At 38.9% G+C, this 22,446-nt stretch overlaps 2 protein-coding genes across 3 annotated transcripts; one reads left to right on the top strand and one right to left on the bottom strand.

The window, feature by feature from the left end:
• The first annotated feature begins 4,596 nt into the window (after nt 1-4,596).
• Nucleotides 4,597-12,424, top strand: LOC131345573 (G-protein coupled receptor family C group 6 member A-like). The gene is made up of 7 exons (XM_058378511.1): nt 4,597-4,697; nt 6,162-6,578; nt 8,291-8,582; nt 9,006-9,794; nt 9,881-10,087; nt 10,220-10,337; nt 11,150-12,424. The coding sequence occupies exons 1-7, from the start codon at nt 4,597-4,599 to the stop codon at nt 11,989-11,991; spliced, it is 2,766 nt and encodes a 921-aa protein (XP_058234494.1). The 3' UTR covers nt 11,992-12,424.
• Nucleotides 12,425-15,018: 2,594 nt separating this feature from the next.
• ypel5 (yippee-like 5) lies at nt 15,019-19,598 on the bottom strand. Of its 2 annotated transcripts, none has more exons than XM_058379527.1 (3): nt 19,382-19,598; nt 18,678-18,822; nt 15,019-16,030 (listed from the first exon to the last, which is right to left on the bottom strand). In XM_058379527.1, the coding sequence occupies exons 2-3, from the start codon at nt 18,816-18,818 to the stop codon at nt 15,806-15,808; spliced, it is 366 nt and encodes a 121-aa protein (XP_058235510.1). In that variant the 5' UTR covers nt 18,819-18,822; nt 19,382-19,598; the 3' UTR covers nt 15,019-15,805. The 2 variants fall into 2 exon arrangements, with proteins under 2 accessions (XP_058235510.1, XP_058235511.1); XM_058379528.1 differs by having other exon boundaries at nt 19,487-19,591.
• Between the last annotated feature and the right edge of the window lie 2,848 nt (nt 19,599-22,446).

A 22,446-nucleotide genomic window follows, 5' to 3' on the forward strand; every position in this document is an offset into this window, starting at 1 on the left:
TGAAGTTTGCCAGTGAACATCTGAATGATTCAGAGGAGAACTGGGTGAAAGTGTTGTGGTCAAATGAGACCAAAATCCAGCTCTTTGGCATCAACTCAACTCGCCATGTTTGGAGGAGGAGGAATGCTGCCTATGACCCCAAGTACACCATCCCCAGGTGACAGGACAACTGCACCGCATCAAAGGGACGATGGACAGGGCCATGTACTGTTAAATCTTGGATGAGAACCTCCTTCCCTCAGCCAGGGCATTGAAAATGGGTATGGATGGATATTCCAGCCTGACAATAACCCAAAACACACGGACAAGGCAACAAAGGAGTGGTTCAAAAAGAAGCACATTAAGGTCCTGTAGTGGCCTAGCCAGTCTCCAGACCTTAATCTCATAGAAACTCTGTGGAGGGAGCTGAAGGGTCAGCCACAAAACCTTAATGACTTGGAGAGGATCTGCAAAGAGGAGTGGGCCCAAATTCCTTGAGATGTGAGATGTGTGCAAACCTGGTGGCCAACTACAAGAAATGTCTGACGTCTGTGATTGTCAACAAGGGTTTACCACCAAGTACTAAGTCATGTTTTGCAAAGGGGTCAAATACTTATTTCACTCAATAAAATGCAAATCAATGTATAACTTTTTTGAAATGTGTTTTTCTGGATTTTTTTGTTGTTATTCTGTCTCTCACTGTTCAGATAAACCTACCGTTAAAATTACAGACTGATCATTTCTTTGTCAGTGGGCAAACATACAAAATCAGCAGGGGATCAAATAATTTTTTCCCTCACTGTATATGAACTGACTGTATATGAAATGAATGCATGGCATATAGAATAAGTGCAGAGTACATGAAATTTTTAAATAAGAGATCACATTTGTTATGAAAGACACATTACACAAGCTTCATCACTGTCAAGTTTCATTTTGTACAACTTCAACTGTGGCTTACATTCAAACTTAAGCTACTACATTCCACAAATTTTGGCTTAGTGACAAGATTTTGTCAGTTATCATTTGTGATAAAAAAAAACTGACTCAGATCCAAACTGCCATTACTAAATCTGTATTTTAGATATTCTTCATCAGCAACTGCTTTATTGTCAGGGGTAAATCATGAGGTGGGAAAACACTCTGGATGGGACTCAGCAGATCTAGTGGGAGTTAAAAAACCAGTCCACCTACTGACATGTTTTCCGGAAAGTTTAATGCCTCTTTTCTGTTGCACAATTTTGAACATTTGAGGCCATTTTTACACATTTATATTGTAAGCCATGTTAAAAGGCAGTTTTTAGTTACAGTGTAACCACTGATTATTTTTATATATAGATCTAAGTGTTAAATGTACATAAAAATCTAAATATTAAATGAAAGTGTTAAATGTGGTCCCAAACAAATGTCCTGAATCTGCAAAATATATTAAAATGGAAACAATTCTATAAATGATACATGACTATGATGTCTGCAGTTAATTCTTAGCTTTCTTTGCAGCAGAAATTACTTTAACTTGCTTCTGATTATTTGCTTTAAAATAAGATCTGCATGGCTGCATAATGTTTTTAAACGAATGTTTTAAAAAAACAATAATTAAAAGTGTTTTTTACATAAGTCACTATTTAAAGGATTCAGTATAGTCTCAAATGTTTAAAAATGTTAGACCGAAAAGAGTATTCAAATCTTTACATTTGGTGCCTCAGAGAAAACATGCAGAACTCCTCATAGATGTCATGAACAGCTTGAACAGTTCTTTGCCACAACCCCAGAGGGCATTCTGGCATGGTATGTTTATGTTATGCCCTGTGCCATGTCCTTTTGTTTATGTTCTGTATTATTACATGTGTTTGCTGTGCCCAATCCTTCTCCTGTTCTACCTCTGCACACCTGTTCCTATGTGTCTCAAATTACCTCCTTCACATATACCTGATGTTTTGTTTGTTGTTGCTGAGTCCTTGCCTGAGTTTAGTTTTACTCCTAGTGTTTTCCTGTGTTTGTTGGTTCAGTTAATTTATTAATAGAACCCCAGTCTGTCTTCTATCCCTGCATTTGGGAACTTATTCTGACAGAATTGCTGCTGGGTCCCTTGCATCCCCTTTGGGCCTTAACCTGGCCTTTGCTCCCCTCTTGGACCTGGCACCTCCCTGATCCTCAAATTCAAATTCAAATTTTATTTGTCACATACATAATCGTACACAGTATGATATGCAGTGAAATGCTTACACAACTATTTGTTTGACCCTTGGAAAGGAAAAAGGAATAAGGACAGAAAAAAGACATGGATAAAATATAAAATACGAAATATAAAATATAAAATATATATATAAATATATATTATAATATATATATATATATATATATATATATATATATATATATATATATATAAAGTAAAATGGACACAACTGTATTATACAGAACTATATAAAGTGTATAGTGTGCAATAATGTGCAAGGTGCAGACAGCAGCAGTACGGGGTGGTCATGTAGTGAAATGAAATAAGGTGATGAGATGATGAGAAGTAGTGGTATTGTCCATCTTTATAGAGCAGATGTACGGTGTGGTTGGTTTTGGTGTTTTCCAACATGTGTGTAGGAAGCATAGCAAATCCAATCAGTTGAGTCCTATGTGGAGTTCTGGTTGACAGACCGTATAGCCTGCGGGAAGAAGCTTCTCCTCAGTTTCTCTGTGTTGGCCTTTAGGGAGCAGAAGCGCTTCCCTGACCTCAACAGAGAGAAAAGGCGGTTGTTGGGGTGGCTGAGGTCCTTCACGATCTTCCTGGCCTTGGTCCAGCACCGCTTGTTGTAAAGTGAGTGCAGGTCAGGAAGCTTGGTACGGATGATGCACTCAGCCGATCGCACCACCCTCTGAAGAGCTCGTCTGTCCTGCATGGTGCTGTTCCCGAACCAGGTTGTGATGTTTCCCGTCAGAATGCTCTCTATAGTGCAGGAGTAAAAGTTCCTTAGCACCTTAGTGGGCAGTCTAAAGTCTCTCAAGCGTCTGAGGTGGAAGAGACGCTGCCGGGCCTTCTTCACCACGGTGTTGATGTGACAGGACCATGTCCTGTGTGATGTGAACACTGAGGTATCTGAAGCTGTCCACTCTCTCCACTGGGCTCTCATTGATCAGAGGGGTCTGGTAGTTCCTCTCCTGCTTTTTGCTGAAGTCCACTATCAGCTCCTTAGTCTCGCTGATGTTAAGGTGGAGGTTGTTCCTCTAGCACCAGTTCTCCAGAGTCTTAATCTCCTCCAGGTAGGCCGTCTCATTGTTGTCGGAGATCAATCTGACCACAACAGTGTCGTCAGCAAACTTGATAATGTTGGTGGAGTTGGTAGTGACCATGCAGTCATATGTGTAAAAAGAGTACAGCAGGGGGCTCAGAACACAACCCTGGGGGGCTCCAGTGCTGAGGGTGAGTTAGGCTGAAACATATCTGCCCATCCTTACTGCCTGTGGTCTGCCAGTTAGGAAATTAGAGATCCACCGACAAAGAGATGGGCTGAGTCCCAGGTACTCCAGCTTTTGGTGAGTGTGAAGGGAATTATAGTGTTAAATGCTGAACTGTAGTCGACAAACCGCTTCTAACATAATTCCCCTTTCTAGTGTTCAGGTGAGTGAGTGATGTGTGAAGGAGGTCATGGCATCATCTGTTGAGCGGTTCAGGCAGTAGGCGAACTGTAGTGGATCCAGTGTGTTTGATAGTGAAGAGATGATGAAGTCTCTGACCAGCCTCTCAAAGCATTTCATCACTACTGAGGTCAGGGCTACAGGGCAGTAGTCATTGAGGGAAACAGGATGGGGTTTCTTCGGGACAGGAACAATGATGGACTCTTTGAAGCACGTGGGGTTTGCCAACTGGGTTTAGGAGAGGTTGAATATGTCTGTGAACACTGGTGCTAGCTGGTCAGCGCAGGCTCTGAAGACACAACCTGAGATTCTATCTGGTCCTGCTTTCCTGCTTTTCACTCTCCTGAAGGCTCTCCTCTCGTCATGCTCGGAGATGATGAACGCGTTCCTGGTGTTGGCAGTCTCTTCCTTTCTGCAGCCATTAGCATTAGATGTAGCATTAGCGTTAGCATTAGCATTGTTAGCTGCAGCCTCGAGGCGAGCGTAGAAGGTGTTTAGCTCATCTGCCAGAGACATGTCCACATTCATCATACCAGATGTTGGTGTTTTATAGTCCGTTATTGTCCTTAGTCCCTGCCACAGGCTCCTAGAGTCACTCTGTTGGAGCTGTGACTCTAGTACGCAGCGGTGCGAGATCTCAGAGCATCATGGATGGTCTTATCCACCCATGACTTCTGATTGGGAAACGTTCTGATGGTGGGTTTTTGCACTGTATCATCTGCTAGTTTCCCAATGAATCCCACAACCGCTTCCATAAACACATTGATGTCATCAGAGCTGTCGGAACATGTCCCAATCTGCATCATCCAGAGCGTCCTGTAGAGCGGCCACTGATTGGTCCATCCAGCATGTGACCTCCCTCTGAACCAGAACTTCCTGCTTGAGCCTTTGTTTATATTTTGGCATGAGGAAGATGGCGGCGTGGTCGGATTTCCCAAATGGGGGACGAGATTGTGCCTTGTAGATGTCTTTAACTGTTGTGTAAGAATGGTCCAGTGTCCTTTTCCCCCTGGTGGGGCAGGTGATGTGCTGATAAAAGTTCGGCACTGCTCGTTAAAGTCCCCCTATGACCGATGTAAACTCCCAAGGTAGGTAAAAAGGACGACATTTGATCCCTCAATGGGATCACCATCCTCTCAGACATTCGGGCATCAGGAGCTGCATAAGGAACCACACATCCAGGGGGGTACTGTCATTGACAGCTTGGACAGTTCTCTGCCACAACACCAGAGGGTGTTTTGACAGGGTTTGTTTATTTCCTGTACCATGTGCTTTTGTTTATATTCTGTGTTCTCAGGTGTGTTTGCCTCCCCCAATTCTTATTCTGTTCCTGTTCTTCTGCACACCTGTTCTTATGTGCCTCTATTTACCTTCCTTACATCTACCTGATAATTTGTTTCTTGCAGAGTCCTTGCCTCTTGTTACCCAGTTTTAGAGGTTTTATTTATTTATTTATTTATTTATTTATTTATTTTTGGATTTTCAGTTTTCTGTTTCCCTGATTTTGTGTTTGTATTTTTGTCTTAGTTTTACTTTGAGTGTTCCTGTGTTTGTTGGTCTAGTTATTTTATCAATAAAATCCCAGTCTGTCTTCTATCCCTACATTTGGGTCTGATTTTTATTAGCATGCAGGGACCGGATTCTGACAATAGACAGGAATTCAAGCTCAAAATCAAACCCTGGGGACCCTGGAGCATCTATATATTTATGAACCATAATGCAAGTTACTGATATCACATAAAATTCTCATGATGCAGTACATTTTACAGCTTTCAGTTGTATGACAATGCAAAATGTAACCCGGTTAGATGTGTTAACTTTTGTTTTAAATTAAAATATGAACACATAGTTTAGTTGACTGAATGTGAATAGTTAGTTCATTAGTTCATTTCATAAATGGTGAATTTATATGCCCTCTAGGGTTCTTCCAATTTGAGCGTATGCCGCAGGGCATTACAGGGGCGCCAGCTACATATTAGCTAAAATATCTTGGCTATATAGTGTGTGCAGTAGGGGTTGCCCCTGACCCAGAGAAAATAGATGCGGTCACAAAGTGGCCTATGCCAACAAACCTCAAGACCTTGCAGTCTTTTCTTGGGTTTTGCAGCTGTTCACAGATTTATTGCAAATTATTCTACGATTGTTAGACCGTTTACTGACCTCACAAAGGGCTATGCTCCCACTCAAAAGAGTAAAAGAAAAGCTTTGGATGTAAAAGTTTACTTGAGAGAGTCTGAACCCTTCGGGGAAAGATGCGATCAGTCCTGTACAGATGCATTTCACCAGATTGTGCACTGTTTGACACATGCACCTGTACCAGCCTTTGAAAATCTTCAAAAGCCATACATTCTACATGTTGATGCCAGCTTAAAGGGACTCTGCGTCGTACTCTATCAAGAGTATGCTGAGGGTCTATGACCAGCTGCATTCGCAAGCCGAAAGCTGAGCACATCTGAAAGAAATTTGCCCGTACATCAGTTAGAATTCTTGGCACTCAAGTGGGCAGTAGTTGACAACCCCTTTACCTATGTCCTGTCCACCACAAATCTCAGTGCTGCTGGGCATCGTTGGCTAGCTGCTCTCTCAACTTATGAGTTTGACATCCAGTATCTACCAGGCAGACACAATATAGACGGCGACCTGTTGTCCAGAAACATGCCAGATATGGAAGAAGCCGATGAATGGGTGACACTACCCCAGTCTGGCATCAAGACACTCTGCCAACCTGGCTCTCTCCCAGCACCTCTTAACAGTTCACCTGTCTATATTTCTCACTTGGGGGCCGCCCCCCCATTGTGTCCCCAATGTGCTTTCCCAACACACCTGGAATTAAAGTCCCTTGAACTTCTGTCTAGGCAGAATCTCAAGAGAGTGCATGATGCCATTGGGCCAGCCATCCAGGCTGTTACTCTTGGGAACTGGCCAGATGACAAGAACCCCCCCCGGGAGCTGCTCCATTATGTCAGATTGTAAGTCATGGGCCTATGGACCTAGTGTGCATGGATTTTCTTTCCATGGAGCCTTATAGTTATTGACCATTTTACATGATATGCTCAGGCTTTCCCAACCAAAAGCCAGAAGGCCCATGTCGTGGCAAAGATCCTCATGGAAGAGTATTTTGTACATTATGGACTACCTGCAAGGATCCGTTCAGATCAAGGAAGAGATTTCGACTGATCCGGGAGCTCCTGCACTTGATGGAGATTCATAAGTCACGGACAACCCCTTATCACCCACAAAGAGACCCGCAGCCTGAAAGATTCAGTCGAACCTTGCTATCGATGCTTGGTATGCTGGGCCATGAAAAGAAACGCACCTGGAGTCAACAAGTGAGTTATTTGGTGCATGTACAAAGCGTGATACCACTGGATATTCACCTTATTACTTGATGTTTGGGCGTGAGGGGAGACCTTCTGTGGATTTGTGTTTTAGAAAGGTCCCCTCATGGTATAGAGGCTACTAGCCATTCCCAGTATGTTGCAAAGCTAAAAGAGGACTTGAAGCAAGCCTACAAGTTAGCCTCTCAGGCTGCAAATAAAAGGCCCCAGAGAAACAAGAAACTGTATGACCAACGAGTCAATTGTCAAATGCTAGAGATAGGGGACAGAGTTTTCCTGCGGAACTTAATAAATGCAATTTGTATATAATAAATTGTTTTATTGTGTTTGTGTGTATAAATTCAAAAACAAATTGGCTAAAGCACAAAGACTTGCCCCAACAACAGATAGTTGGACCTCGCGGGCAACAGAGAGCCATGTCCCACCATGTCACCTGTTCCCTATTAGTCCTAAGGTTGCGCCCTATAAATAGGGATCCTTTTGTACCTGTCCTTGTCGGTCATTGTTCTGTGTTTAATGTTCTATGGTCTGGTTAGAGTCATGTCCAAGTTTTTTTGTCTCAGGTTTTGCCATGTTATATGTTCAGGGTTTTGTTTATGTTTCTGTTCCATGGAGGTCCAGGTTCGCACCCACACGCAGCGGGGGCGACCGGACGTGACAGATATTCATGTAAATGTGAAGCTGAGAGGGGCTAAGAATTTGTTAATTTAAGTATATATACTATATTCTATTCTCATACGTACCTAATAGCTGATCATTAGTGGACCCCCTACTCAATATACATAGCAGAAAAGAGAAAGAGCTCAGGTTAGCCACCCCAATATAGCCAGTAACGCTAGGGGCACTACAAACAGCATTCTAATGCCCATTTTACACACATAAAGGGTTAACAGTGTGCCACTGACTGTTCCTGTTCTACTGGTTTTCTGAAAAATTATGGGAAATCTGAGGCTGTTTATCTCTGCATATATAAGCTTGTTTTTTGTTGTGCCAGTCTGAGAAACACAGGTAGCATAACAACGATTTATAACATGGCACCCTCTGTTTCTCATCTGTGTCTTTATGTGCTGGGGGTAGTGATGGTAGGGTCTGTAGCACGCTGTGATTTTGTAGAGTCACATTTCGGAGCATATATGCCAGGTGACATTGTCCTTGGAATTATGGAATCAGTTCATTCTAAAGTACAAGACCTTAAAAATCGGACAAGCCCAGGATTGTATACTTGCACAGAGTGAGTATAGAGGAGAATATAATGTTCTTTTTTTTTTCTTTTTTTTTTAAATATCAGCCTTTCTGCTTTTAAATGCTTTTTTGATCTACTTCTTATTTTTATTCATTTTTAGCTTTGATCAAATACCATTTATGACAACTTTAGTTGCGGTTCACACAATTGAAGAGATCAATAACTCAAGCTTCCTTCCTGGCATTAAACTTGGTTATCTGATGTGTGATGCTTGTGTATATGGTACCAAAGCTTTAGACTGTGTGGAGCGCATGCTTGCTGTTAATGGGCCACCTACACTCCTCCCTGACTACTCAAACTTCACATCACCCATAAAAGCACTCTTGGGTGAAAGATACTCAGAATTGTCTATTCCTATTGCCAAACTCCTCAGTCTCTACATGATTCCCCAGGTAGAAATACTGAAACATTGTTCTTAACAGCTTTTCTGTAGTTCTAATCTTTTAACCTGACCTGACTAAAAGTTTGGGAAATATGTTTACATTTATTCACCAATTCTGCAAAATGTTAGATTTTATTTTCCAAAAATGCTAATATAACGTTTTAATTTTTAGAGTGTAAGGCAACTGTGAAAAAAGACTGGTATTGTGAAAAATGTGAATGTGAAAAAAATATTTCTATGCAGTTTTTTACTCTTTATTTTTATTTAGTAACTTCTTGTATAGTCATCAGTGACTTTCATTTACTATACTGCATATTTGCTTGCTTATCAATTTAGTGTGACACGATATTTTAAATCAATGAATATGTACAATTCAATGCAACAGATTAAGTGATTTCTCTTTTCTTTTTTGAATTTTTTTTTACCTTAACAGATAAGTTGCAGTTCTACTGCACCAGCACTGAGTGACAAATTACGCTATGCGTCGTTCTTTCGCGTTGTTCCAAGTGATTTGTACCAGACTAAGGCACTGGCAAAGCTCATGAGCCATTATTCCTGGAACTGGATTGGGATGGTTACCCTTGATGATGATTATGGCAGAGCAGTCCTTGAGAACATTGTGCAGGATGCACAGAAAGAACAAGTGTGTCTCCATTACCAGAAAATCTTACCAAATTACCTAGGTTCATCAGATATAGGAGAGAAAATAATAAATGTAGCTGATCAAATCGAATCCTCAAATGCAACAGTTGTTCTGCTTATTCTAAGAGCAGAACTTGTGCAGATGATCTTTCAGGAGATGATTAAGAGAAATGTTAGTCGGGTCTGGATTGCTAGTGATTCCTGGTCCACAGCACGCTTCTTAATGAAGATGAAAGACATTAACAAAGTGGGAGACATATTTGGTTTTACCTTCATCTTCAAGGACATTCCTGGTTTTAAAGACTATGTGCGGAACATTAGACCAAGTCCAGGGGCGAGGAATGATTTCATCACTGAGTATAAACAAATGCGGTCAAACTGCGCTCAGGGTCAGGAATCACAGAACCCATTTTTTTTGTATTGCAACAATACAGATGATAGTTTCCTTCTTCAGAATGTGGATCTGACACAGGCTTATGGTCAGAGAGTGGCAGTCTATGCCATTGCTAATGCTATCAAGAAGCTTTTAAAATATGATGACACTTCCTGTTCTGAAGACACTAACTTCCTGCCTTGGAAGGTAGTAGTCACAAATATGATTTTAACATATTCTAAACTATGTTATTTATGTTTTAAAAGTCTTTTTATGTTTTTTTATGTGTACAGCTTATAAGCATTCTTCGTAACATGAACTTCACTGTGGACAACCAGACATACTTCTTTAATAAAAACGGTGATTTTGAAAATGGTTATGATCTTATCATGTGGAAGAAGGATGGTGATGAAAGAATACTTGATGTTGTGGGGAAATACCTTATAAGCAATAACAACGTTGATGTCTATGAGCAAAAAGTCTCATGGTTTAACAATACAGTGAGAGAAAAATAATTGCTATTTTTCTTAGAAACATCATAAGTATACAGCTTTAGAATGTTTATAATATAAACTGGTATGACTACACAGTTAAGGATTGGATTTAACAAAGGTACACCTCTCTCTACAAAGGTTCCTGAATCAAGGTGTTCGAAGCGTTGTCCAGCAGGCACACACAAGAACATATTAAATATAACATGCTGCTATACCTGTATCAGCTGTGCTGCTGGAGAATATTCAGACCAGGAGGGTGAGTACATTTAAAAGTGTATTAAAACATTCCTAAAGTAAAGGACATCAGAACCTGGTAACACTTTAAGGTTGGCAGTTTATAACTTTAAAAAATGCTATGAAACAGTTTTCTTTGTATTTTTAGGGAGGTGACCTAAGCTTGCCCAAAAGAGGCATCTCTTGTAACATCCTTGACATCCCTTTCCTTGTAAACAACAGTAACTAAACAGAGCTAAGAATTATATATCATGCACTGAATTATATCTAATATCAAAATCAAAATCACAAAATAGAAGTAGACTACAGTTGACTTTCAACAAAAGTTTTTTATCAGGTTTTGGTTATCAAAGATCTGTTGCTTTTGAGATGCTCTGACTCTGACCATTATAATTTGACCCTAGTGAAAGTCACTCAGATCCTTACATTTTTACCCATTTTTCCTGCTTCCAACACAACAACTTTGAGAACCATCTGTTCACTTGCTGCTTAATATATCCCACTCATTTACAGGTGCTTTTGTAATGATGTAATTATAAAGATAAATGTTATGCACAAAACCTGTAAGTTGTTTTAATGCTGTGGTTGATTGGAGTTATATGATAGATAGATAGATAGATAGATAGATAGATAGATAGATAGATAGATAGATAGATAGATAGATAGATAGATAGATAGATAGATAGATAGATAGATAGATAGATAGATAGATAGATAGATAGATAGATAGATGTTCTTTCAAAATAAGCTTATCTCAGTCCGAATTATGCTGCATAATTATAATACATAAATTGTCTTATTACAATTTTAATGTTCCACTTTTTCTCCACACAGATCAAGCAACCTGTTCAAAGTGTCTAAATGGAACATCTCCTCCTGGATCATCGAAATGTGTTGAATGGACAGTGGGGATTTTGGAGTGGTCAGCACCACATTCTATTGTGGTTCTAATTGCATCAGCAATAGGAATTATACTATTAGTTGCCTCGATTATATTTTTTATTAAACACAGAAAACACAGAATAGTAAGGGAGATCTTCATATTGTTATGCATTATGCATGTAGGCCTAGTTGTAAGTTTTGGAAGTGTAATAGCTTTTTTAGGTGATCCAACCCCCCATCAGTGCATGTTACAACAGGCAATGTATGGTCTTGGTTTCACTCTCACTGTGGCATGCATTCTGGTTAAGGCATTTGGCTCGTTCATAGCCGTCCTGTCCTATGACCCAAATAGACAGCGTTACTTAAGCAGGTTTAATAGGGCTTTTGTTAACATAGCCATGATCATTGCTGTTCAAGGTCTCATTTGCCTCTTCTGGTTTATATTTGATCCTCTTTTCGTTGACAGAAAACCATCCACATTTTATCCACTTACTATGAATCATCTGTGTACTTATGGGTCTAAGATTGCTGGCTTTGCTGTGTTGCATATATACATTGCTGTCCTAGCTGTGTTATGTTTCCTGTTTGCCTTCAAAGGGAGAGAGAATGAGAATGAGCCTATAGTCTTCAGCATGCTCTTTCATTTGTTTGTCTGGCTTTGTTTTATTCCATTCTTTTTCACAATAGAGGAAAAGCGGAACATTTTTCAGCTCTCTGCCATCATGGTCTCCAACTACACAGTCATGATTTGTCACTTCTGCCCAAAATGGTACAGAATCATTTTTAGAAATTAGAGAGAAGGAACCCTATTTTCACTCTGCTGGCAGGCACATGGACAGAAGTTGGTTCTATTAGGCAAAATATGTAGACCAAACAAAAAAGTTACAAATTTAATAGAAGTAATTTACCTTAAACAGAATATATTTTAGTGGTAAAGCAATAGTAGTATTGTGGTAAATGGTATTTTCATGCAGGTAGCATGAGTCAACACAGACATAGTTGCAGGGCAAAAAAATATTCCCCAAAGATCATATCACTGCAAGGATTTGAACTGTATTAGAAATCTTTAGTGTGATATGAAAACGACTATCTAGTCTATCTAAGGACTATATATAGTCTATATGCCCAAACATCAGAATATGTAAAGGTTTATGAAATACTGTACATAGGGGTAAATTTTAAGATCATCAGCTTTATTAGGTGCTTTTGGAAGAGGAATTTTATAGGATTCACTTAAGAGGCACTTTAGAGGATTCTGTTGTACTTAATCTCACAATATGAGTCATTACACAGTTTTTCTACTTTTCATGAAGGATGCCAGTGATTGTATGGTATTTTTCATCTTAAATATAGTTTTAAAGTAGCAATATTTTTCAAAACAATTTTTGTAAATAGGTTTTCTTGAAATTATTTTGTCTATTTTTGAAAACCTTTTTCTATGATTGAAAATATTAATTATATGGAAAGGTACATATCTCAAACAACTGTAAAATCTCATGTTTCTTTTTTTGTAAAAGCTTTTTTTTTTTGACCATTTATTCATTTCACATAAATATACTAAATTATTAATTAACTCTTACCATGCTGTGAACTACCCCCTCATTAAACAGTGCAAACTGGTTCTAAAGAGAATTGAAAAAGGAATGGGAGGCCCCAGTGCATAACTGGAAAACAAGGAAATTTCAAAGTGATCCTAAACTTTTTAAAGGGTAGTGTAGATCTGCTGAAATTCATAGCAATGAAATTTATAGTAGTGACCAGGCATCACCTTTCACAATATATGCTGTTGGCCATTCGCCTGAACAACTTACTTCACAGTCACATCCTAGCTTTCAGAACTGACCATACTCCCGTTATGGAGACAGCACTAACCACCGCCACCTGAACCCATGCAGCTCGGCAAGACCAGTGTGTCCACAGAAGAGCACTAGTGCCTTTCTACCCATTTTCCGTTTTGCTCAATAAACATACCCCTCATGGGGTTTAAACTCCCAGTTTGTTCCCATCTGGTATTTGTGACACCAACCTGGACACCACTGTACCACCTGCCCTGAGAAACCTAGACAACACTCCGGCAAGGTGGACCTGAATTCATGTCAGTTATCACCCTAATACATAAACAGCTCGTAGAAGCCCTCCAGCTCCCCACAATAGAATTTTTACAGGTAGCAAAAAACTGAAACTGGAAGTAAAGACCAAACAAAACAATGATAACATGCCAGTTAACAGAATGTTGCCTGAAACTTAAGTGAATTCCAAACCACATATTTGTTAGGTTAATAAATGTTATCTTTATTAGCAAGTTCAAACCATTGCATCACCATTGACACAGACAAGCTTAATTTTTGAATGTTTTTTCAATTAAGTGCCTAATATCTTAAAAGAGCTAATACATGATTTCTTAATCAATTCCTCTTTATGCTATGAAAGGTGATAAAACTCTTCCAGTACATTTTCTGATGCAGTAAAGTGTTCAGGACAGATGACTTTGCCCTTATTAACATAGTACAGCTGCCTATAAAGAAATTTCAATATTGGATAAACTAAAATAAAACATCTGGAAAACTCCATATGTTTAAAACCTTTTGACTTGTAATTTGCATTTCAGGTGTGTGGGACTGATTTTTAAATCCCACTAGCAAAGAAAGTCTGACCAGTCCCCATTACTCCTTGACTAATCCTAACCTCTTCTCCAAAACCACACTCCTCTAAAAAAAGGTTAGAGTGCCATCTAGTGTTTTTTTCAATAATTATCCTTTATTATTCTTCTGAATTACTAGGTAAAATGGGCCGTTCCAAACATTGTTCTGGGGAACGATCTAAGCCACAGTACACTATGAAAACATTAAAGCATGGTGGCACAAAAATCATGGTATTGGGATGCTTTTCATACCATAGCGTTAGGTCTCATTTATCCAGGAGCCATGGATCAGTTTTAAAATACATCAGAAAACTTGGAGAGATTATGTTGCCCTATGCCCCTGAAATAGGTGTTTCAACAAGACAGTGACACCAAACACACAAGTGAGCAAGCAACATCTTGGTTCCAGACTCTTGGTTCTCAATCCCCTCACCTAAACCCCATTAAAAACTTGTGGGGTGACATTTAAAATGCAGTTTCTGAAGCAAAACCCAAAAATTCTGAACTATGGAAAGTAGCTCATTCATCCTGGGCTGAAATACCTTTTTCTAGATACCAGAAGTTGGTTGACTTGATGCACTGTTGATGTGCAACAATCACAACTAAATATTAGTTCAGTAATTTAAAGTGAAGCTAAATATTTTTGGAGGGTTGGGGGGGGGATCTGTATATAACTATTTGAAGAGAAATGTGTTAATACTGCTATTTTTATTTAACACATTAATATACCTTTTTTTGCTTCCTGTAAAAGAATAACGTTTGTTAATGCTTTGCTTTGGAATTGAATCTGTAATATTTTCACTGCATTTGAAATCTTAACATGAAAAGCTATTAAAATGAAACTTAATATTTTTTTTACCACAGCGCTTTGGAAGTTTCTATGCTGATTGCTCAGAAAGTTTGATTCATTTTTTTTTTCTGACTCCAGCCCTGACTGAAGCAAATCCCAGGTTCATTTTTATGCTAACAGCTTCTTCCCATGTACTCATATAGTATACACTTACACATAATCCAAGCCCCCCAAAAATATAAATAAATAATAAATATTTGCACTTTTATTCACATAGTGCTATTTATTTGAACACAACTGTGTAAGCTAATGTTGTGACAATACATCATTCTGACACTATACCGTGTGTCCTGTGATCAGTGTGTTGAAGATTCAAAATAGACATAATGCTTGAGCAAGACCATTCACTTTATTAAGATCAAATGAACATATTTTTATCACCATGTCTTAGGAAAAGAAAAAAAATACATACATCACTCAACTAAAAACAAGAAAAACAAAGAATAATGCTAATTAAAATGGTGCTGGACTGAGTTTATCATTAACATAGGGTTCTTACTAACAACCAGTTCCAAAACAAAGTGTATAAATAGTGAGGGACCCCCGACACTCTATTTTCCCCTTGTGTCACTCTCTATATTTGAGGGCTGAAATAGGAGAGGCTCTGAGAAAAACGGAATCAGAGACATCAGCATCTTGGCAAAAACTGACATTCCATTCTGCTGAACTAGCAAATGCATCTCTTATAGAGATAACTGCTACCTGCTTTAATCATTAATAGTTAGCTCAGATCCAGATCTACAAAGTCGAGAAAAATTTCGAGAGTATACTTGAATTAACTTTGACCAGCTGTCAGTTTTTGTTGTTTTGTTTTACTGATCTACACAATGGCTGCTGGACTGAGGGGCTGTGATTGTGTTTATAGAGTCAGCTGGTCTGATTTAATGCTTTACAGATCTGTAGAGGTGTTGCAAGTATGGTTTTGTTGCTTTATAGAGCCATGGATGGGCTGCTGAATCGGTTGTGTTGTTTATTAGCAGTCTCTAAGCAAGGCCAGGCTGGCTCGTGAGAAGCAGATACGTTGTTCAGATGTTCAGATCGTGTTCGGACACGGCAGTGACTGAGATACGCAGCGTAACAGAGAGAGATTTAGAGAGAAAGTTAAAAGACGAGAGATTCAAGAGGCATCGGACGGCACATGTTCCTCAAATCCCTCACTCTCTCTTACTAATGCCCTCTCTAGGATGACACGGCCCTCTTTGTAGCGTTGGCTGTCCTCAGTGGCAAACTCATAGATCCAGCCCAGCTTACTGTTGCAGTTTTTACAACTGACATCACGCACCATATGCCTCCCTGTGAGCATTACCCTGTCCTGCACATCGCTGTACTGCAGGTTCACCACCTGGAGAAAAAAAAAAGGTTTCATAAAATGACAAATTCTTCCTTATGGATTATCCCTAAAGGGAAACACCAAAATAGAGCTCAATATCTGCACTTCATACTTTTTAGCCAAGTGTCACCACTGCAACTCTGTCCAAAAGTCCACACTTGTAAACCAAATAAAAATACGCACAAAACTACACAAAGTGTCTCACTTCTCAAATCTCCAAAAGTACTGTGTAAACCATAAATGTATAGTAAATGTAAAGTCACTGCTTTTCAGAACCACAACAAAAAAAAGCTAACCGTTTCTTTACATTTGCATGACAGCAGTACAGAGACAAATATGCATACCAGATATGCATAGCAGCATATCAATTACAATACTGATATTTCTTTCCAAAACAATAACTCCCAGATGTTTTTCTTATCCTTAATTTACTGGTTCCTTATATAATCCTCACCCCAAATCCTGAGAATAGCCACACTCTCTCCTCTGATCACACAAATCTTTTCATGTTCTACATTTCTGAGCTTAGCTGAGCTGTAACATCACATTTGAGGAACAAAAAGAAAATGAAAATGCTTTGCAGTCCCAGGCATAAAGGGAAAAAGCACAAAGTAACCTCATCCCAGAGGTTGTTTTAGGTCCATTATTAATCTCCCCTTAAAGCTATCCCCTTTGTCATGTAACTTGTAATGATGGCCTTCACTTCTACTTTGACGATACGCAATTATACTTGTTGAAATCAGCAGCACAGCTATGTAGAACTGAAGATTATGTAAAAGGCAAAAATGTTTGGATGAACAAAAACACCCTTCTTCTAAATCTTGTACTCGTTCCAAAAAATACTGATATTGGGTATTAAGTCTTTCTGCAGTAAAGTTGCGGATTTCACCTTGGAACTTGATGACTTTTCTGTAGGTTTTAAGAAAGCTTCTAGCTTCTGAATAGTTTAACTCCACTATATGTTCTTGATCTCCCAAAGCGGTACAGACCTGGCAGCAAGGCTTGCAGTGCACCATGCCAGACTATTCCCCTTGTGTGTGGTAGGTACTTACTGATGTGGCCCCTAAACAGTGTAATGCTGTACCCCAGTCTCTCTGACTGTACTTCGAGTGCTTCCTTTAATGTCTCAGATGAAAACTTCGTTTCACACAGTACTGCTTTTCTATTTTTCTATTCTACAAAAACCTTTTTAACTGATGTTACTTCATGCTAAATACTTTGTGGAGCCACACTGGGTGTTCAAAAGATGCTATAGATAAAGCCATACTCAAACACTGCTCAAATCGGGCAGACCAATGCTTAGTCGAGTATCACTTGCAGATCAACTGCTAAAATAAGTTCTTCTTAAACTCTGAAATGGTGTTTTACAGAACATTAAGGAAACTAGGTCAGTAAATCTGTTTAAATCCAAATTATTTATTGTCCATTTTTAGTCTTGGGGCTGACATGGTTCAATAAAATTTTTCAAGATTCTTTGTAATTCCTACAGATTTATAGTTAATTCATTTGTGATTTATATTGTTATTAACATGCTGTATTATACATACATTCTTTAATCATTCATCTTCACTCAGTATCCACTTTATCTGGGTCAGGGTGATGGTGGAGCTATAATGGAAACACTTGGTGCAAGAATTTACCTCAGATGGGACACCAGTAAATCACAGGGCACCATGCGCACATACAAACACACAATCATTCACATCTATGGATAATTTAGTGTATCCTCCTAACAGCATGTTTTTAAATAATAAGCGTAAAACTGCAGAACATTGAGAAACAAGTAAGCATGACAAGAATCTAGTTTTTAAGCCAAACAATTATCAAAAGTTAAGGCAATCATCATCAGGTGTTACAATTATTCATACCCCTGTATTAATTATTTTGTGCAACCTCTGTGCTAGTGTAACAGCAGATCTAAAATATCTGACAAGACTAAAGAATACAGAGCAAGAAACCTGAGACTCTCTTCAGATCCTCTAGGGTGCTAGGGATTCGCTTTTGAACTCTCTTCTTCATCTCAGGTTTTCACTTGGGTTAAGGTCTGGAAACTGAGATGGAAAAAGCTTAATTCTGTGGACATCATATGTTTTGGATCACTGTACTGGTGGAAGTTCCAACTACAGCCCAGTTTTAGCTTCTTGACAAAGGCAGTGTTTATTCAATAATACTTAAAGGTGGGAATTATGTTATTTTCTATTTAACAGTAAACCTCTATTTTTGTCTTATATTTACAGTCATAACATGCTTTGTGTAGAAAAAAAAAAAGAGTAAAAGTACACCATGTACCCAATATCAGAAATCTGGTCGATCAGGGAAAACATATTTGGTGTTGCTAGTTTGCGTCTTTGGCTTGTTTTCTAGCAAACAATTAATAAACTTTTTACATCCATCAGGTCATTATGATTCAAGCATCAGACAGAGCAAAGTTTGAACTGCAACTTTTAACTGAGCTGAAGTTGAACAATTGAACTAATTTGAATGCTGTATCTCCTTTTCTGTGAAACGAATGGATTCTGCGACTTTAAGAAACAAATTATTTAACATGTGCTTGCATGCTTTGGATAAATGTCACATTGTGTACTTTAATACAATTTCTCCATACGGAACGTTATGGCTGGCTTTACAAAAACATACAAATTGGAGGTAATCGTTTGACCTTGTTGAAGAGGAAAGCACGGCCCGTGGCTCCTGTAAAGCGTGTGGAGATCAGCTCAGAGCGATTGGTCAGGATTGTGTCACAGTTGGCGCACGAGAAGAGACGAGTGCCTCCAATGTGGTCAAGGAAGATACGGCCCATTGTGCTGAAACAAGGGAAAGAAGCACTCAGAATGTGTTATAACGTCAGTAAATATACTGTATGCGAGAGAACGAGTCACATGAATAAATAAACTCATTCATATAACTCAGAGGACTCCATTAGAATTAGATGACGTTAAATGCCATCAAAGCCTAAAAATTAGTTGATTGGTGATCAATGTTACAAAACTGCACTTAATCCAAATGACTGTTGGAATTTCACAAATATTATGACTGGAAGGTTCTGGAAAATTCCGTGTTTGAATTTGGAGAACAAGTTTCATGGCAATTTCCAACATATCAGGTGCCATTTTGCCCTTTTCTATATTTCTATAAACTATTTGGTTTTCACTCAACAAAGTCGACAGTAACATATTACCTAACATGTAACCCAACACTTTTACCTAACAGTGAAAGAAATAAATAGACAAAGGTAAACCTAGACGAATCCAGACAATAATAGTGACATATCTAACGACAGTAAAAACACAAGACATTTTCCTAGTAGCATTGCTAACAGCTAGCGTCTAGCTAACCAGTTCTTTGTATGTGACGACGTCTCACCGCTTTCTTTTTGTTCTTCTTGTAACTTAAATCCGTTCGTTTAAAACAGAGCTGTTTTGGCTGACAAGGTTCTCACTGATTCTTTTCTAAGGTTCTTCTCTTCACCTTTGTCTATATCAATTCTTCAATTTTTTCAAGCCTTTTTTTTTTCAAAGCGACCGTCTATTCTGTTACTGTGTTGATATGCTCTCAGCTGTTCCGCAGTCTATAGCAACATCCGGTGTTGCGTAGGAAATTGTCTCTGTGAAACTCCACACCCCAGACCCCTGATCACATTGTGCGCATGCGTATTGCCATGCAAACTGACCGTGCTGTGTGCTGTGTCGGAAATTGTTTCAGTGTGAAGTAAGAATCATAATGTGCGCATGCGTATGGTTACGCGGACAGTATAAAATGTCAAACGTTTCACTTTTACTCTGGTCACCGAAGGATGTTGTGTCACAGATTGCTGTGGAGTTTTTTGTCTCTACCTTTACCCCTGGTTTTCTTCTTGGTCCAGATGCCATGTTAATAAAATAATAAATCAATTTGAAACTTAATGGGTAAAGGGGAATTTCAGATTTGAGTTCACATTAATTAACCTTGTAAACAGTGACACTGTCACATCACTAATGCAACACCTCGTACCCTGTGTTTAGACACAGTAATGGCTGTAAGGTTTTGGGGTTTTTTTTTTCAATCGAGGACGCAGTCTCAAAACACTGGAGATTCAGTCCCCGGGAATTCGATTACTTAAATGTGATATATGACCAAAAGAATGTGGACACCTGACCATAACACACATGTGGTTTTTCATCAAACTGTTGCTACAAAGTTGGAAGCACACAGCTGTCATATACAGGATGTCTTTGTATGCTGTAGCAGTAGGATATCCTTTTGCTCAAACTAAAGGACCTAGCCCAAACCTAGCGTGATAAGCCATGTGCAAAGGACATCCATAAAGACATGTTTTGTGGTGTGAAAGAAGTCGAGTGGCCTGCACAGAGCCCTGGACACTCATCCCCATTGAACACCTCTGGGATCAAGTGGAACATTAACTTAGCACCAGACTGGACATAAGTTCTAATCTCCTGCACTCTTGTGGCGGAATAAGCACAAATCTCCACAAAGAAGAACAGAGACTGTAAATGTAATTAATGTCCATGGTTTTGGAACAGGATGCTCATTGGTCACATGTCCCCATACAGTACTCTTGGCCCTTCAGTGTAGAGTGCTGTGTGTGAATATGCGACTGTGTATGTGCACTCTGCACAAATAGGTAGTTTAAATAATGAAATCCAAATATCCAAATAGAAAGTGTTTATATGCTTTTTTGTGACATACTGAATTTGTTGCCCTCTTGTTGTACTCCTTATCAAAAACAACACCAGCTTTCCTTCTGTTGTCTTCAATCACTGTAAAAGATAAAACTTGATAAATGGTCAATATAGCACTCTACACGTAGTGGTTTACAGTAACTTATGAGTCTGAGATCTCTGCATTCTCAGCTAAAATGCATATCTGCACTTGCTATAAGATTTGCTAACTGCAATTACTATTGACCTTTTTTGCTTATCTGCAACAAGAGTGGAAAAGGACAATGAGCAATAAACATGATCGGACTGTGTTGAATACCACTCACTCAGCAACATCATTTTATCCAATAATAATACCCTCAGTCCTGTTATGATTATATGTTGAGTCAACTATATAGTTTGTCTGTATTATTTTGCAAGTTTAATTTGATTTTAACATAAATTATTATTAATACATTGGACTTTACAATATAATCCAATTTACTACAGAATTATTGCAGATCAACAGTCAAATATATACAACTGGTCAAGTAGATCATTGTGAGTCTAAAACTCAGCATAATTGTACATATATGAATATAATAATAGCAAGGTTTACAAAGAAATTTGCAGAGTTTGTAATGTGTATATGATTAATATTTAGATCGATGAGTTACTGCTGTCTGAATTTCCTACTTCACATTCCAAAGAAACTGTAATTATTATAATATCTGATGCAATAAACCAAGTCAGGTGGGTTTGTCATTCATATGTACCTTGTATACACTGGAATGAAATAAAGACTCACTTTAAATGACGTCTGTCCTTTTCTTTTGGCCTTTTTCCTAATGCTGCTAGGTAGCTTCACTCCATACTTGTCCTGGCCAACTATGAGGTCTTGTTGATGGCAATCTGGATAGGAATCTGGCTATGGTCTGAACAGGCAAAGCAGGCTGTCCCAGTGTGCCACAGCTATGCAATGGCCCTGACCATCACAAACTGGGAGATTAGCAACCCGTATTTTGGGGTCTGGTCATTTTTTGTTCAGCATAATACAAATACAAAACAAAGTTTCTCATTATGCTTCTGACATAACCTAAAAGCCACTCTTTTTCTGTACTCTCTGTAACCAGCTCTGTTGCGCTGCGCTGTATGCTTCTCCATTGCATTAATCCTCTAGAGGTTCATAACCACAGGCATCCTTGGTGCAAGGATGTTGTGACAGTCCGTCAGAATTGGAATGCAAATTCCAAGTATAATAATGAAGAGTGTGCAACTTACAGTGATGAAAAAAAGCAGCATTTACAGTAATGAAGAGTGAAGCAGGAGGCCTGAGACAGTTGCAAAAACATCGTCTGGCCTTCAAAAGTCAGGTAAGCAAAACATAACCTTGCCAGTTCAAGGTCTTGTGCAAATACATCCTAAACTCAGCTTCTTTCCCCATCTGCTGGTGCAAGGGTATGTTGATATCACAAGATAATCAAGGTCTACAAATCAGTGACTGCATGGCACACCAATAAACTGTCTAAACTTTAGTTGCCTATACTTTGCAGGAGTATTACACCGTTCAAACAACTGCCAAAGTTTAAATACTGTTTTCTCCTTCACCTCAGGGGCAAAGGCCAATTGACAGGTACCTCCCAAGTCCAAAAGCTAAACAACTTATTAGCCAGTAGTGTATTCAAGTTCAGCATCATCATTTCAGAGCAACATTTGTAGAAGTTTGCTGTCAAGTTTGCTGTCATGTAGGCAAATGATGATTGCAGCATCATCAGTTTTTTTTACTCCCTC

This window comes from Hemibagrus wyckioides, linkage group LG25 (assembly GCF_019097595.1).
Source record: "Hemibagrus wyckioides isolate EC202008001 linkage group LG25, SWU_Hwy_1.0, whole genome shotgun sequence".
NCBI lineage: Eukaryota > Metazoa > Chordata > Actinopteri > Siluriformes > Bagridae > Hemibagrus > Hemibagrus wyckioides.